At 45.0% G+C, this 18,684-nt stretch overlaps 1 protein-coding gene across 1 annotated transcript in view; it reads left to right on the plus strand.

Moving 5' to 3' along the window:
• Positions 1-18,684, plus strand: part of KIF26A (kinesin family member 26A) — a 171,412-nt gene that overhangs the window by 92,036 nt on the left and 60,692 nt on the right. Inside the window, exon 4 of the mRNA XM_063118120.1 lies at positions 3,747-3,904. Within this exon, the coding sequence (XP_062974190.1) occupies positions 3,747-3,904 (158 nt within the window). The remainder of the gene's footprint in view (positions 1-3,746; positions 3,905-18,684) is intronic.

Consider the following 18,684-nt stretch of genomic DNA (forward strand, 5'->3'; position numbering starts at 1 on the left):
CACTTGAAGGTCTGGGTAGGTAAATATAGGAGGAGACGCTCCTTCAGGTAACCTGGCCCCAAGCCAGTTTGCACTTTAACGGTTAAAACCACTATTTTGACTTGGGCTCGGAAATAGATTGGCTGCCAGCGCAGATGATAAAGTACTGGCATAATATGATTACATTGGCCAGTCCCAGTTAGCAGTCTAGCCGTACTGTTGGTGGATCCATGTGAAAGTAGCAGCCATGTGGATGGCGCTGATCACAATGACCTTTCCCACCCAATTGACACGCTTGGGCAGGCTGGAAATGCCCATGCAATTGCCACATTCATACATCCTCCCCGCTGGCATCAGATCACACTGCAGTGCTTTCATGCCACTACAGTTTCATGGGAAGGGCCCCTGTGATAAATATGGTACAGAATGGCCTCTAGTACACAAAAGCTTATACCACAATATGTTTATTGCGCTTTTAGGTGCTATTATTATTATTAATTTGTATCCCGCCTTTTGCCCAATACTGGGCCTCAAGGCAGTCTTACAAAGTTTAAAACATACATTGTAAAACCTAAGAAAAGAAATGTTAAAAAATAAAATAAAAGTTTAACATACACAACAAAATTATAAGTCATTAACATAGATGGAGGACCAAATTACTCTCCAAAGGCCTACTGGAACAAACAAGTTTTAGCCTGTTTCCGAAAGCCCATCAAGGAGGGAGCCAGTCTAGCTTCCCCGGGAAGAGCGTTCCAGAGCACTGGAGCAGCCACCGAGAAGGCCCTCTCCCATGTTCCCACCAAGCGCGCCTGTGAAGATGGTGGGACTGAAAGAAGGGCTTCTCCAGAAGATCTCAAAGCACGGGCAGGCTCATAAGGGAGAATACTGTCTACAGAACTTTTGGTTCTTCTTGCTGCAGACAGCTTAGGCACTGACTCCTCTTGATTTAAACCTTGCATTTCTCAATAAAAACTCCTAAGATTTTAGATAGCAGTGATTGAGGATAATGCTTCTGCTACTTTTTCAATAGCATCCTGGATGCTGGAGTGTGTGCCAAGTTGTGATGCTAGAACAGGCAAACAAAGATAAATCATTACACATATCTTTCTACAAATATAATTTGCAGGAAGTTAAAAAACATCATAGCTATCTCCTTTGAGAACTGAGAAAGCAGATCCTAGGAGAAATGTGAGTTATATAAAATGCGGTGCACATGTGTGTGGGCATGTATAAGCTTTTCGTCAGGTTTTTTCTTCTTCTTTTTCTTCCTTAAGAAGAAATCAATGTTTTTACCCGGTCCTTTTGGCTGCTCATGCGGAAAGATGCTACAAATGCGACTGTTTGGTTAGTTCCTCTTAAAACAGATAGGGCTTGTAGATGATGCCCGGCTGAGAAATAATTCTTGACAGTTATAACTGAAGCAGATAAACCGTTCTGCCAGCCACCGAATAATGCCATAAAACAAAAAGGGTTCTGCTTATCTTTTTCCGTGTTTTCATGCTTGTCAGATGGTTTAACAGTGCATTACCTATAACAAAGGGTCTCGGTATTATTCTTGTTGTCTGCCTCTGGTCATGGTTTTAACCTTGTCCGGCACTGGGCCTTTTGCCGACAAGCTTTCCATTTTTTACTTATTACTGTGTCTGTGTACAGAATACAGGAAAGACAGGGGAGAATGGGTTTTCAGGCAGATGTGGAAGGTTAGAAAGCATATCACAGGGCCATGGGCTTAGATGATCTGTTGAATTCACAGAATCCAAACCTTAGCAGTGGTAGGACTCCCAAGATCTGCTGATGCTGGCCTGCAAATACCCTTGTGAAATCCTGTTCTGTTCAGTCCTACATTTCTGATTGTCTCTCTGATACCTCCTGGATCTCAATGTCAAGATCTTGGGATGAGCAGGGCGAGGGCAGAGCTTCTAATATCTCCAACTGTATCCTTCTTCCTCCCATATCTTTTGGTTACAGCTAAAATTCTGTGATTTTCTGTGGCTTTGAGAAACATAGCCTTGGAGTCGTCTTTGATTCTTCCCTTGTCACCAAGGTGTCTTGATTCTTCACCTTTTCATCAATGTGTCTTCCATTCTTCTTTCAACTCCCTTGTCAAGAAGACACACAGCTTTGCTGTCGTGTTTGCTTAACAATTCCCATCCTGTCTGTTGCTGTTTGATGCTCCCATTCCTTTTCATCACTTCCATTCCCTGACGTTCTATCCTCATCCCAGTTATTTTGCTCTAATGTAGCTTATAAATTCCCTGGACAGGAATTGCCTCTTTTCTGTGTCCCTTACAGCATATAGTGCCATCATTGGCACTATATAAATAAGATAGTAATAGGTATTAGTAGTAAGAGATCTGAACTTTCCTACACAGATAACCATCACTTGACCAGTTATTCATTTAGGAAACTTTTCTTGAACTATGCAGCTGCAACATTTATTTATTTAGGGAGCAACATTTATTTTGGTTTCCTGGCTCCAAGCTCAGAGATAGGGCTCTGAGCTGGGAGCCAGGAAACTACACTCCCTGCCCCTTCCCCCTTGCAGACAGCATGGAGCATGAAGAGGATGAAAAGGGGACAGTCCTGGGGTGGGGAAAAACAGCTCCCTAAGCACCTCTCCCCACTCCTGTTCAGAAGCCCCCAGCTAGCCAAAAAACCCAAAAACAGACCAGGGTACACAGAGCACGGAGGAGAGGATCCCCTCCGTGCTGCAGCTGCCCTTCATTGGCTAGCTCTAAGTCCCCAAGTTCAGAGGCTTACGGTACCCAGGGCACAACCCATTGGATTGTGCTCTTAATTGAGTTAATAAAAGTTTAGGATATCTGCTGTCACAGGGTGGCTTACAATAAACCAGCATCCATTAAGAACACAGGAAGCTGCCTTATACTGTGTCAAACCATTGGTCCGTCTTGCCCAGTGTTGTCGACACTGACTGGCAGTGGCTCTCCAGGGTGTCAGGCAGGATTATTTTCCAGAAATCACCAAGAAGAATAATAAAATGTCCAAATCTCTAAAATAACAATAAAAAACATTGTTAGATAAAAGAGTTTATAAAATAAATCCCAAGATGGACTTGAATCCATTTATGCTGATAGTAAAAGGCCCATAGATTTAGGCCTATGATTACCAATATAATTGTGTTACTGCTGCTGCAAGTACTACCAATGCTACTAGTAGTACTGGTATTGCTTAATAGTAGTAGTTACAAGTGGAGCTTCCTACAAAACGTTGCAGTATGGAGTAGTTCCTGTTCAGGGTGCCGGCCATACTCTCTTCTAGAATATACCATTCCATTCCACCGCCCAATACTGTTTTCTGAATTTCCCCCCAACAGTCCCCCTTGTACACTGAGCATACTCAGATCTCATTGGACTGCTTTGGTTACCTGCTCCCCATTAGGGTTTATTTTCTAAAGATCTTTTTTTAAAAACTTCTGGAAACCTTGGGGTTTTCTCAAGCCTGCTGATAACTCCCTGTTTGTCTTTTTTGGCGGAAGTAGGATCCACACTCAGAGAATGAATTCATTACGAGTATACGAGTTTGCTCTGAGAGTACACACTCCTCCCTTGTGTGAAATAACTGTGTACGTTTTATTGTTTATGGCATAATACTTTAGCTTTGCAAGGTGGTTTTCAGTTTTCAATCATGTCCTCTATAGTGTCGGCAGTTCCTCTCCCTTTTATGTGATTTAAGGGCCATGCTAATAAATCCTTCATCTAAGTGAATATATTTACAACCACCTGTTTTTAATTTTGGTTTTCCCTCAGGAGTCAACAGCAGGAGAGTGTGGAAAGGAAGGCTCTAATATTCAAGTTACCTCAGGACAGAACAACTGTGACCAAACCGGGACTGGTGTTTCCCAAGGTTTGGTGACCCCTGCGGGCGTCTCTGCAGGTACTTCAGCGGCGGCGTCCTTCTTCATAAGGTAGTTTTTGTCTTTACGATTTCCAAATTGCTGTTGGGTATTAAACCAAAAGGTTATTTGAGCTTCTTTTGCAGAGGACAGTTCAAAGTAATTGAATGCGGTGAAGCCATGTGGATGGATAATGGAATCGTTATGCAATGGAAACACAAGTCTGGAGTCCCTGCTGGGGAGAAAGTGGAGTTGTAGGAGGAAAGTGACTGGTATGGGGAGGGTTAAGCACCTTGCTTCCACCTGCCTTCCTGTCCCCGCTTTGCCAAGGAGAAGTGGTGGCTGTGCTTTGAAAACATGTAGTCCCACCTACAAAGTCTCGCTTATTTATTTATTTACTTATTTCCCAGCCTTATTTCCTCCTTGAGGAACCCAAGGCGATGTGCATAATCCTCCTCCTCTCCACTTTATCCTCACAACAACAACCCTGTGAGGTAGGTTGGGCTGAGAGTTTGCGACAGGCCCAGAGTCAACCAGTGAGCTTCCATGGCTGAGTGGGGACTAGAACCCGGATCTCCCGATGCCCAGTCCAACTTTCTAGCCACTACACCACACTGGCTCTCTTTTCTCACTTATTATTCACTAGTGAACAGACCTGGCTTCGCACGGTTGGGAGTAGCCTTGATGCCGATACAACAAAGGCAGCAAGCAAACTTACTCAGCGGTCATAGTTGGACAGATTATGCCTGCCCTGTCTTGGTGAAGCCATTCTCATTGACACCTCTGTCATACTGTACCCCTGTAGCCCCCTGAAGGGGAGGTCTTCCCACTCCATTCCCCTGAGTATTAACTGCCTCACAGCTGGAGGAGAGGGAGCAGGCATATAACTCTGCCCCTTGGCCTTCTAAATAGCCATTAGTTTGATACTGCGGAGCCTTCAAGCACCTCCACACAATTATCACAGAGCTGGACTCTTCATACCCACCTTGTCTGAGTAAAACCATGCCCACTGGCACCCCTACACATGGCCCTGCCAGGTGCGCCCCTGTAGGATCTTAAAGGAGGGCTCTGTCCACTCTATTCACCTGATGGTGGTTGGGTGCCCCACAGCACAGGGGCAGGTGTATAACTCTGTCCGTTGGCCTGCTAATCTCCCCTCACTTCAAGTGTATGATCTGCAAAGCTGGCTAGGAAAGTCTGCCCCTAGTGGCTGAAGGTCTACTGTACATTTAATTAAATTTTACATTTAAATAAAGTAAAATTAGTTAGTGTTTAAAAAAACAAAACAACCACGAGGTGCACAACTGTAGACTCCCCTTGGTATGCCAGATTTCAGGTATCCCGGTTTCATGCCTTGGACCTGTGGTGGTGACGGAAGGACAGACAGACAGACCCACATCCTCTTTTATTATTATAGATAGGGTTTATGTGAACAACCTGATAATTCCTTTCTTGCAGGCTTCTTTCTTAGGAAATTAGTCCTGTGATTAGGGCTAGAGAGTCTCTTAAAGGAGAGTTCTCCACACCTTCGCCACACCATAAACCCCAGTGCAGGAATGAATGTAGTCATTCATATTGTATGCACAAATTCCAGGGGCGGGGGCTACTTGGCACTTTAATGGCGGGGCAACTTGGGTCCCATGTTGCTGTGCACAGGAGCTATAATACTTGAATAAGGCTTTTGTAGTCAACTGAAGCCCTGATTTTGCTGGATTTCAGTGTTATTCCCATGAATTCAATTTTTATCTCTCTCACACACTGATTCCATCTTAGATAGTACCCACAAGCTGTTACATAACTTGGTCAGCATTTGCTTTGTTACGCTCAGTAAAATGCATGCCAACTACATTTACATTTTGAGTCAAGAGTCCTCATTTAGAAGTGGTTGCTGAACTTCATCAGTCTTAATTATGTACCGCTCTTATATTTACTTTGATATTTTTATTCATTAGTCTCAAGGGGAACTATGGAGTCAGTCTCTCTCTCTCTCTCTCTCCCCCTCCCTCCCTCCTTCCCTCTCTCTCTCACACACACTACAATAAACCAGAAAAAAAATGTAACAGAACTAAATTCCCAAATACTTCTCTATTTTGAAAGGAGGGGAAACCCTAAAACTGTCAGACTTTGCAGAATGAAATGGGGGTGCAAGGCGGGTGAGCACCGAAGATGAGCATGAAAAGGGAGAGAAGTCTCACAGTGCTACAGAAAGGTTTATTATTATACAAAGGTCTGACGTGTTTCGGCCTCTTGTTTTTTAAGCCTTCTTCAGGGTGTTGTTACAATGTCTGCAGAACTTATTAATAACAAATTGTCTTGTGATGGTTGAAACGCCTCGGGCTTTTGTATAACAAACCTTTCTGTAGCATCCAGAGACTTCTCTCCCTTTTTGTGCACGGACTGTGCAAAATGAAAGCAATGTCAGATCAACAGTCCTTAATCAGCAATATTTTTTTCTGCCTGAACATGGACTGCAGGGTTTGCTAGAAGTAGTTACTTCCCGGCTGGGAACTGGCAAAAGAAGAAAACTTTTCTTTTTAACAACATTAAAAAAGTTAGACAGAGGCCAATATACAATGAAGAGGGTGTTGGTTTTCCCAGAGATAAAGGTTGAAGAATTTCTGCCTAAAATGAAGGGGATGGGGTGGGGGAAAGGGAGTGATGTTCGTTGAACTCTAAAACTTCCATTACTGTAATCCTTCTAGATATGTCTAAGTGGGGAGGGGAGGGGCATTGTAGCCTAACATTAGCATTGAGAAGATTCTAGAATGTTTTTATGTGCAGGCACCCTACTCCTGAGTGGTGAGAAACATCATGGGTACAATGCTCACCCAGGGTTCCTTTGGAAGGAGTGCATGGTCATATTTTCTTTTCTTTACAAATATATAGGTTGAGCATTAGATGGAGATTTGCAGCATTGTTCTTTGACACTCCTTCTCACCAGATTTCTAGGGGAACCCACTAGCTCTGAGACAGTTTAGCCCTCTTTCAGACTCACTTCAGAACGGTCAGCTTTTTCTTTGTCTCCTCTTACCTGCAGACCCAGCTGCCCTCTTCCCCTTGTCTAGCGGCGAGGAGAAAGATGAGTTATTTCTGTCCATCACCTTTGCTGCCTTGAGCCATCCTAGCTCCCATTGAAGCACATCACCCAAAATGTTTCCTGCTGTCAGCTGTCTTTTGTCAGGTCTTAAGAGACATTGCCTCAGGGCATCCCACACTTTATAGCTCTACTTACAGAAATCTTAAACAGCCAAGAACCGCAAAGTTGGAAGTGTTCCTGAGGGGCTATCCTAAACAGTCCTAATCCCATAACACTGGGTAGCCAGGAAGCAAAGAACAGGTTATGGGAGCAAAGACCTTTCACTGGATGGACAGGGAAGAACACAAAAAGAACCTGGATGGATCAGACCAGAGGTTCATCTAGTCCAGTGGTTCTCAACCTGGGGCACTCCAGATGTCCAACACATCTGGAGCGCCCCAGGTTGAGAAAGGCTGATCTAGTCCAACATTATGAGTCCCACAATGGCCAACCAGAAGCTTCTGGGAAAGCCTTAACAGATGTGCCCCATGATCAGTAATGATGTGCAATGTCACAAATTGTGCTTGCTTGCAAGCAATAAACAGACATGGGTCAACTCGCTGGACAGTTCCTCCTGCAATACAGTAAGGCTCATGCTTCATAAAGCAATACAGGACAAACGGGTGCAAAAAAAGCAAATGCTATTTTGGGCTGCATTAATAGAAGTATAGCTTTCAAATTGCGCAAAGTAGCGGTTTCCCTCTATTCGGCACTGGTTAGGCCTCATCTTGAGTACTGCATCCAGTTCTCGGCACCACACTTCAAGAAGGATGCAGGCAAGCTGGAGCATGTTCAGAGGAGGGCAACAAGCATGATCAAGGGTCTGGAAATAAAGCCCTATGAGGAGAGACTGAAAGAACTGGGCATGTTTAGCTTTGAGAAGAGAAGACTGAGTGGAGAAATGATACCCTATTTCTTCGATTCTAAGATGCACTTTCCTCCCCATATAAACAACTCTAAAAATGGGGTGCGTCTTAGAATCGCGAGTGTGTCTTAGGGTTTTTTTTTTCTGTTGGTGGTACTGAAATTCGTGTGCGTCTTACAATCGATGGCGTCTTACAATCGAAGAAATACGGTAGCACTCTTCAAATACTTGAATGGTTGTCACTCAGAGGAGGGCCAGGATCTCTTCTCGATCATCCCAGAGTTCAGGACACAGAATAATGGGCTCAAGTTACAGGAAGCCAGATTCCGGCTGGACATCAGGAAAAACTTCCTGACTGTTAGAGCAGTATGACAATGGAACCAATTGCCTAGGGAGGTTGTGGACTCTCCCACACTAGAGGCATTCAGGAGGCAGCTGGACAACCATCTGTCAGGGATGCTTTAAGGTGGACTCGATGGCCTTATAGGGCCCTTCTAGCTCTACTATTCTATGATTCTATGATCTTTGCTGAAAACAGGCACACAATCCTCTCCATCTGGGTTTGGGCTTGAAAGACTAATAACAAGTATGGGTACCCAGAGGATAAGTTGCAAGCAAGTACTATTTGTGACATTGTGCATCATCATCACTGCTCCTGGGGGCGCATCAGTTAAGGTATCAGCCTTCGTTTCCAATTTCCTGGCTTTGTTGAGCTTGAACCCACATGAGATAGCCTTAACTCTAGTCTTTTTTTGCATTACTCCTATGTCCCTGTCTCTGTTTTGTGGTATAAAGGACTTTGGCTGTTTTGCTTAATTGTGAATTCTTTCTCAGTTTGATAAATTAAAAAAAAAAACCCAATTTCTCTGGATATCACAATGCTGTCTGAATCCGTCCATCCCTTTGCATATTTTATGCCTTCAATGTTCAAATGGCCAGAACTATACTTGGTTGTTTTATCTTCAAAAGAAGCCCTTTTAGCAGATTATTTCTAGAAACGGGACGCTCTTTCATATTTGCATGCTTTTGAGTTTGCGGCTTAAAGAATCTAATTATTTGCTAATGAGCATTAATGGTACATATAAACTGAGGGTCACTCTCCTATTACAGGCGCCTGATGGTTTGCTGATAAGCATTTGGCCATTAGATTGACCATAAAATACAGTCAATAATTGAGGTGACTGGGAGAGCAGACACCTTATCAGCTGTAGGCCTGGCAGGACAGCTTGTCAGGACTCAGGGTACTGATTGAGCTGTGACTGAGCATATGATTAGGCCATTGGCGCAATGTGCCTCTAATGAAACAGCAGGAGAAGCATTGCAGTATTAGCACAACTGCTAAATGACTAATGTGTTTTTCTTCCAAGGCTCCGATGCTTCAATTAGTTCCGATAAATTGTTCGTTTGGCTATTGTGAGCTCGGGGTGTGGGGGTGTGTAGTGATTTCCGAGGGTGTGTGTGGTTAAATACCTTGTGTGCCATTTAGGGAGGGCGATGGGTAGTAGTGTTGAGAGAACAGTGTCTCCTCCCTGGATGACAGGACTGGCCTTACCATTAGTGCCGAGTGAAGTGGCTGCCTTAGGCAGCACATTTTCGGTATCATGAAAGGGCAGCAAATTGCTAGTGATTTAAGTGGTTGTGATTATATTTTTACTTCCAAGGAGGGGGTGAGGTGCTTGTGGCATTTTCTCCCTCAGGTGTCAAAATAACTCGGGTACTGTGCACCTTGATTTGGTGGTGGGTGAAGGGAGAGCCATTTGCTGCTCCGCCTCAGGCAGCAAAATCTCTTAGGCCACCCTTGCCACATGGACAGCTACTATGCTGCCAGTCAAAAGATGTTGTGCAACCTGTCTTTCCCTGATTCTGGGGCCTTCTGCTGGGAAAGCAGGTGCTCTGCTGCTGAATGGTGGCCCTGAGGGGTGGGGAATTTTGAAGGTGACAAGTATAAGGAATCGTGGGTCTCTCCATTAGGTGTATTGCAGGAATCCATCTGGGGTGGGGTGATATTTGCTGAGCTTTCAGCAGCTCGTTACCCCTGGACTTCGGCTCGTTACGCCCGTGCTGGCCTGAGTCTATGCAGATCCTTTGCACACTTCTGGAAATAAGCTCCATTTGAGATGGTGAATGTAAATGTGCATAGGGTTGGGATGTGCATCTTCAAAAAGGAAATTGGGGACAGTCCCTGACATACCCCAGCAAGGAATTCAGTTTCTCCTCTAAAGCTGGGATTCAGGACTTCAGGCTAGGAGACTCAATCCGGCTTGCCAGGGTTCCCTAGAATATACTTTTTCCTTCCTCCAACCAACAATCATTGATATTGAAAGGTTAGAATGAGCATTAGAATGAGAGCTCCGGCTATTGGGCGGTATAGAAATGTAATAAATAAATAAATCAATCAATAAATAAATAGAATGCCCTCCTAAGTTACTGGCGGTAAGAGCTTTAAGCTTAAAATAGTATGTTGGGTATTTTGACCCTGTCTCTTTTTGCCTTCAACTCCACCCACCACTAGAATGCAGCCCCAGAGAGGTTCTCCAAAATGGAGTTTGGCCATTGGGCTGAAAGAGGTTCTGCACCTCTGCTTTCAAGTGTGCTTAGCAGCCATGATCTCTCCATGGTTTGATTTCCCTTATCTCTGACAGTTTTTAGAGTGATTTGCCCATGCAGATCTCAGGTCAAAATATATATTCTTGGCGTTGCGTGCCAAACAAAAATTAGTCAAAGCACTTTAAATCATTAGCATACTTTCTGTGCTGTCTTTGATAATGGAGACCCTGGATTTAGGTGCCCAAACCTTTTTCTTTTTCAATACCCCCCCTGCCTCCTGCCACATGAGTGCCTTAACATTCATACATTATTTAATACAGCAGAAGATGTGAACTGCCTTTTGTCTTTCTAAACTGCTTGCTGTCCAGGCTTCTGTGATGTGACCTTGGGTAGTAACCATAGAAACCTGTTAAAAGCATCAGCGCAAAAAAAGGGGAAAAAAATCAGTAGTTTGGAATGACAGGGATTCAAATTCCATGAAAGAAGGTTATGATATATTAAAGATACAAGAAGCATATATTACTTCTAACCTGCTAAACCTGATTATTCTGTGATGATCAGCACTTTCAGAATTTTCACGGAGTGAAAGGAAGAGAAAAGACGCACAGAAACATTCTATGTATTTTAATAATAGACTGCTTTGAGATATTTGCAGCCAAAATCTTCGAAAGCTGTCATCCTGAGTCTTGTTTTAGCTGCTAAATGGTGGCACTGTTTTCCTATTGAGTTGCCGATGTAGTCCTCCAGTTTTTGTATATTTAATAGCTAGAAACATTTACTCACCCCCAGTCCCTTTGGGAATAACTGGCATTGTAGCTTTGTGTTAGAGCTGGCATGATTTAAAACTCATCTTGACAGATGGAGAGTAGATAACTGGGTTAGTAGTTAAGTAGGTCACTAGATTCTGTGACTCATCAGATACTGAGTTATCCCTTTAATGTTGTTGTATGTTGAATTATTATAGGCTGTGGAGCGAACCTGTAGACTTCTGGGGGACGTTTGATACCGTGGTCCATGAATGTTTTTAAAGTGACCATGGAGAAGTCTCTTTATTTTCATGAACTGCCCAGAGAACTTTGGTCATTGGGTTGCATAGAAATGTAATCAATCAATCAATCAATTAACGAGGGATGTTTTATTAAACTAAGGGTTTGTTTATCATGTCATGTGGTTAAATCACATCATGGTGACTTTTACCTGTCGTATTCAGATAATGAACATTTTTTCTGGGGGTCACATGCTGGAAAATTTTCAGAATGTGGCAAATCTGTGACTGCAGAGGCCACCAGTGAGGGAGGAAGCAGCAGCCAGGCATCTCTCCACCGTGCCTGGGTCCAGCTCCAGCTGAGAGCCCCCTCCCTCCTGCTGTCAACTGTCTCTGCAGAGGCCACCAGTGAGGGAGGAAGCAGCGGCCAGGCATCTCTCCACCGTGCCTGGGTCCAGCTCCAGCTGAGAGCCCCCTCTCTCCTGCTACCAACTGTCACTGCAGAGGCCACCAGTGAGGGAGGAAGCAGCAGCCAGGCATCTCTCCACCGTGCCTGGGTCCAGCTCCAGCTGAGAGCCCCCTCCCTCCTGCTACCAACTGTCACTGCAGAGGCCACCAGTGAGGGAGGAAGCAGCAGCCAGGCATCTCTCCACCGTGCCTGGGTCCAGCTCCAGCTGAGAGCCCCCTCCCTCCTGCTGTCAACTGTCTCTGCAGAGGCCACCAGTGAGGGAGGAAGCAGCAGCCAGGCATCTCTCCACCGTGCCTGGGTCCAGCTCCAGCTGAGAGCCCCCTCTCTCCTGCTACCAACTGTCACTGCAGAGGCCACCAATGAGGGAGGAAGCAGCAGCCAGGCATCTCTCCACCGTGCCTGGGTCCAGCTCCAGCTGAGAGCCCCCTCTCTCCTGCTACCAACTGTCACTGCAGAGGCCACCAGTGAGGGAGGAAGCAGCAGCCAGGCATCTCTCCACCGTGCCTGGGTCCAGCTCCAGCTGAGAGCCCCCTCCCTCCTGCTACCAACTGTCTCTGCAGAGGCCACCAGTGAGGGAGGAAGCAGCAGCCAGGCATCTCTCCACCGTGCCTGGGTCCAGCTCCAGCTGAGAGCCCCCCTCCCTCCTGCTACCATCTGTCTCTGGAGAGGCCACCAGTGAGGGAGGAAGCAGCAGCCAGGCACCTCTCCACCGTGCCTGGGTCCAGCTCCAGCTGAGAGCCCCCTCCCTCCTGCTACCAACTGTCTCTGCAGAGGCCACCAGTGAGGGAGGAAGCAGCAGCCAGGCATCTCTCCACCGTGCCTGGGTCCAGCTCCAGCTGAGAGCCCCCTCCCTCCTGCTGTCAACTGCAACTGCTGAACTTTCCAACTAAGATTGTAGTGCCTGAGTTTGCTTTCCTTTTCCCCCTCCTCCTCCTCCTCCCTCCCAATCCCCTTTCCTTTTGTGTCATGTCTTTTAGATTGTAAGCCTGTGGGCAGGGACTGTCAAGAAATACTTTTGTAAGCCGCCATGAGAGCCTTTTTTGGTTGAATGGCGGCATAAAAATACTTAAATAAATAAATATAAATAAATAAATCACAATTCTTTCTATGTGAAGGTGCATTCAGATGGAATGTTTGATACATGAAAACAAGAGGTAAAGATCATGTCAGCCACCCCAAATGATGAATGTTAGAATCTATGTGTGCTGAATCATAGGATGAAGAAAATCCATCTATGTCTTCTTCTCATTGAGAAGGAAGCTGAGCTGTCTTTGTGCTGTGGACCCAGCAGGATGGAACTTTTCCTTTTGATCATGTAGGTATCGGGGGGGGGCGGGCGGGGGGAAGACCGCTAACCTGCGTCAACACTGATTTACTTCAGTGCTCTCTTTGCCTAGTAGTACATACACCCAAGGCCTTTGAATATGTACTGAAACATCCCCATGGCTTCTACATCTCTTGTGTCCATTATCAAATTTTGAAATATAGCAGACATCACACATGATGGCACATTTGCTATTGCGTTGACTTGGTTTGGATGAAACTGAGGTTCAGCCCCTTGCTTCACTGGGAAACTCCCGGGGTGGCCTTGGGCAAGTATCAAAGAACCGGTTCAAAAAGTTGTTTTGAAGCTAAAACGCTGTTCTGATTTCCTTGGAGGTGGGGCAAGATTTAAATGCAGCAAATAAAGTACTTGATATTGGGGAATCAAGAACCACATAGCATGTCACACATGGATCTTCTGAGGCCTTTACAGCCTCATGTTTGCAGTAATAGTTGACCCTGGAGGGGGCCTTGAGGAATTCTGGCCTTGAATAGTTATACCTCTGCAAGGCAGCCTTTGACTTTGAGAGAAGCAGTTGGCTACCTGGGATTTTCTCCTTGCATCCTGTGAACTACTCAGAGTAGAGACTCTACCTCTCCTCTGTCAACTTCATAAAACAATGATCAAGAAAAACCACCAAGCTCATGCTGATAAACACATTGGGTAGACTTCTAGTTTGTTTTGAGGTAACTTATCAGGAGCCTCTCATAAGCTCTTATTTATTTATTTATTTATTTATTTATTTATTTATTTATTATTGCATTTTTATGCTGCCCAATAGCTGAAGCTCCCTGGGGGGTTCACTTATGAGTTCAGTGATTGTGGATAATGATGGTAGCAGTGGAGCTGATGTTTGAGTATAGCATTGTGCTCAGGGGAAGGACAGGAACATAGTGATAGAACACATGCTTTGCATGCCGAAGGCCCAGTGCTTGGTATCGCCAGTGAAAAGAATCACGTAGAAGATGGTATGAAAGATCATAGAATCATAGAATCATAGAATAGCAGAGTTGGAAGGGGCCTATAAGGCCATCGCATCCAACCCCCTGCTCAATGCAGGAATCCACCCTAAAGCATCCCTGACATGCTTGTCCAGCTGCCTTGTGAATGCCTCTAGTGTGGGAGAGCCCACAACCTCCCTAGGTAACTGATTCCATTGTCATGCTGCTCTAACAGTCAGGAAGTTTTTCCTGATGTCCAGCCGGAATCTGGCTTCCTTTAACTTGAGCCCGTTATTCCGTGTCCTGCACTCTGGGAGGATCGAGAAGAGATCCTGGCCCTCCTCTGTGTGACAACAGTTTAAGTATTTGAAGAGTGCTATCATGTCTCCCCTCAATGTTCTCTTCTCCAGGCTAAACTTGCCCAGTTCTTTCAGTCTCTCTTCATAGGGCTTTATTTCCAGACCCCTGATCATCCTGGTTGCCCTCCTCTGCCTGAGATCCTAGAGAGCTGTTACCAGTCGTAGGGGACAATACTTGGCCCAGATGGATCAGCGATCCGATCTTTCGTAAAACAGGTTCCTATGTCCCTATAATATTTCCCTTCCATATATTCCAAGAAGGGCTCCCCAAGATCTCTTTTAGTGTCGCAGTAAACCTGTTTGATATTGCACAGGGTTGTATCTCAGCGTGGTCTGCTCTGTTACATGAGATTTTAGGGTGCTCTTCTTGGTTTGTGTAATGCTTCATTGGGGCCTGTAAAAACATGTTTACTCTGGGCAGACCCTTGAGTTGCAAGCACAGTCAGGCTTGCTGGCACTTTCCGGTGGTGGAGCACAATGTTAAGTTAACCCTGGCAGCATTATTGTATCTTGTATCACTGTGTGTGTGCTTACATAGCTTGTGGGTTTTTTTTCGTCGCTGTGGCAGCCAAGTGGCGTTTCTCTCTAACGAACAACAAACAAAATAATGTTTGCTTGGCTTCTATTCTGTTTTGTGTGCTAGCGCACTTGAAGGGAGGGAGAATTACCCTTTGCCTCAAATACAGGTTTAATCTGAATAAGCTTTTTGCTCCTAACTCGTATGTCAGGAATGAGTCTTGGAAAAGCGATATTAACCTTCCTAATACAGCTTTGTACATTTTCCACAGTGCTTCATGAACACAGAGGAGACGGACTCCCTGCCATGCAGAGTTTACATTCTGAGGGTAGGCGAAGCAAATAAAGAGGATATGTAGAATAATAACCTGGCGAAGGCGCGGCGGTAGTGCAGGAGGAAAGGGAGATTAGGGGGAGAGACCTGCAGCATGAAAGAGTGGGAGGGCTTGAGTTGGAACGTGTTTCCAGACGGCAGTCAGGAAAGGGAAGGGAGAGAGCGAAGGCTGACAGCAGCAGAGAAGTCAGGGAGGTTAATAGACTGAATATCAGGAGGGGGACGGAGTGATCAGACAAGAGGGAGGGGTGGAGAGAAACAGGCAATTTCAGACAGGAGCAAATGGCGATCAGCACAGAAAAAGAACAGCCTGGAGGAGGACCGTGGCGGTGAATGGGAGAGTCAATCCAAAACTGGAGATGAGGGTTAACAAGGGGGCATACGGAGCCAATGGGATCAGATGGGGCAGCGGCATAGAAAATGGGATCAGTCTGAGGACACAAAGGTGCATGTGTTTTGCAGACGGGATGGTGGTGCGCGGTTGGGTCAAGAGGCAGAGAGAAAAAGTAAAGGATGAAGTGGTGGTAGTGAGAGGTAAAACGTTTGGATCACGAAAGAAAGGAAGGCTTACACCAGCGAGAAAAATGAAGGAAGTGGTGCATTAGGGTAGTGTGTTAGTCAAGCCTCCCTGGGAGACTGAGGTTGAGGGTCCTGCCAGAAATGTACATCAGTGAGTACCCCCATATTACTTTCAGCCTTAGTTCCCCCCACTCATCTCTATAGCAGGGGTAGGCAAATTGTGGCCTTTCAGAAGTTTTGGCCTATAACTCCCCTCTGCCCGAGCCAACATAGCCAATGATGAGGCATGATGGGAGTTGTAGGCCATAACACCTGGTGGACCACAACTTGTGTCCCTCCCACAACTATAAAGTGGAAATATTTGAGGAGTTCTCCACAAAGGAACAATAAAAAGAAAGTGAAAGTGGTGGAAACCTTGTGTCACTGTGAGACGACTTCTTCTTCTTCTTCTTCTTCTTCTTCTTCTTCTTCTTCTTCTTCTTCTTCTTCTTCATCATCATCATCATCATATTTATTTATATAGCACCAACAATGTACCGGTGCTGTACAGTATGTACAAATAAAACAGCATCAATATCCTGCCAGAGGCTTACCATCTAAAATCACATTAAACCATATGAGGGGGAGAGGTTACGCAAAGACAGAATAGGGGAATAATTCGTGAACATTAAATCAGGCTAGTGTTCCAAAAGCTATGGAAAAGAGATAAGTTTTCCAATGCTTTTTAAAATCTAGGCTAGAACTCTTAGTTTGTAGATGTTCTGGGAGAGCATTCCAAGCAAAAGGGGCAGCCAAAGAGAACGGGCAGAGCCAAGCGAGAGAGATAGAGACTCTTGGGCGGGAGGGCAACATAGCGTTTGAAGAACGGAGGATACGAGTGGCATGGTAGAGTGAAATGAGAGAGGAGAGATAAGAAGGAACAAGACCATGACAAGCTTTAAATGTCAGCAAAAGAAGCTTATATTGAATTCTATAGGGAATCAGAAGCCTGTGGAGAGATTTCAAAAAAGGAGAAACACTGACCCTGTTTAGATGACACGCTAAGCCACAGTAGTTAAGCATTTTGAACTAAATATTATTGGCTTAGTGTGTTGTGTGAACCATTCCTAACCTTGGTGGCTCCATAGCCATGGTTTAAAGACGCTCACTAACCATTTGCTGCAAAAGGGTTAGCGGGCTAACCATGGCTTAGCGTGTTGTCTGAACAGGGCCGATCTTTCAGGACTTCTTATGTATTTTAGAACTTCTGGGCACGCTAGAAGCTGGATGTCTGGAGAAAGGGTGCTGCCGCCCTCCTCCTCCTCCTCCTCCTCCTCCTCCTTCTTCTTCTTCTTCTTCTTCTTCTTCTTCCCAATACCGGGGGGGGATCTACACTACTGCTTTTAAAGCACTTTAAAGCACATTGAAAACGTTTTGAAACCTGTATATGCAGTGTGTCCTGGGCCCCAACAGTTGTCAAAACTGTTCTAAAGCGCTTTAAAGCAGTAGTGTAGATCCCCCCCTGGACTCAGGCCGTCTGGCAGACTGAGTTTAAAAGCAAGCAATATAAAAGCTAGTATCTGGGTGCTTGCTGTAAACCCCAGAGATAGCTCTGCCACAATGCCCATCTGTTTTGCATGGTAGGAATGAGTAGGGAAATGCAACAATTCCCTTTGTGTAGGATATATTATTTGCAATTTTTGGAGAGTTGTTTTTGTTTTGTTTTTTTTAAAAAAACGTTATTATACATTGTTAGCTAAGACCTTAGCATTACTGTGTGTGATTTCCTATTTTAAGGCACAGAGACATTGCTTAATTGTACATTATTTTTGATTGAAAGGCCCAGGGACAGACTAGCTATTGTACATCTATCAGATCCAACTAGTGTTCATAGTTCACCATAGTTCTTCATCAACCACAGAGACTGGCTAGCTATTGTGCATCCATCCAATCTAATCACTGTTCATCATAGTTCCCCACTCAGTTGCTGACTGGTTTGCTATTGTGGGTAGTGGCTCCTGCTCATTATAGTTGCTCCGTCCATTGCTGAACAGTTTGCTATTGCATGTCTATCTGTCCAATCTTCCATCATCTTACTGTATTGCTAAATTTTGGGCATTACCAACATCTGCAAATATGTGAAAAAGGAGGATCCTAGACCAAGGTAGGCAACCTAGGAACTCTGCAAGTCTATGACAGTGTCACTAATCTCTTAAGGGCAGGGCTGTACACTTTTTCCTTAAACAAAAGGTGGCAGTCCTAATTTGTATGAGCCCTTAGGCACTGTTGTTAGTGGCAAGTTCTATGAAATCCTATTTAGTTTTTATTAAATGCCAGCAGGATAGAAACCAAAAGGAACTGAAAGGAAACTGAAATGTCCAAGGGCTGAATCTACACATTCAGGAGAATCATGTGGAACAACCTTCCAGGGTATGTACATGCCTGCATGGCATGTTTTCCATGAAAGGGCTAGGAATTTGCTTCTTAAAACAAAAGCTGCAAATTCAGACAGTGGCCTCTGAGGGGGCTGGCCATCACAAGGATCCCCGTGGCTACTGCCCTTCGAGTTTGCAGCCTATACTGTCCCCCAACCACACTTCCTTCCTTATTCATTTTCAGCTGCTCTTCTCAACCACATGTCTTCATTTCTCTCATGTCTTCCATTTGTTGCATATGTTTCTCCCCCTCCGTTTATGGTGCACATGTCCATTTAGCAAATTCGGCTCCAGCGGATTATTATTTTTATGTGCTCTTTCTGCAGCGCGTCACCTTTATTGTGTTTGTCTGATCTCAGAACAACCTGTTCATGTAGCCAGATTTTCTTTTTCTCTCTTAAGTCCCCCCCATTTAACCTCATTCCTCTATAAGTTGCGTTGATCAGGGTCTGTCTCCTCTTTGCACCCCCACCCCTGCCCCTTGCGCTCCCGTAGGTCTGGGA

Source organism: Elgaria multicarinata, chromosome 2, assembly GCF_023053635.1.
Source record: "Elgaria multicarinata webbii isolate HBS135686 ecotype San Diego chromosome 2, rElgMul1.1.pri, whole genome shotgun sequence".
Lineage (NCBI taxonomy): Eukaryota > Metazoa > Chordata > Lepidosauria > Squamata > Anguidae > Elgaria > Elgaria multicarinata.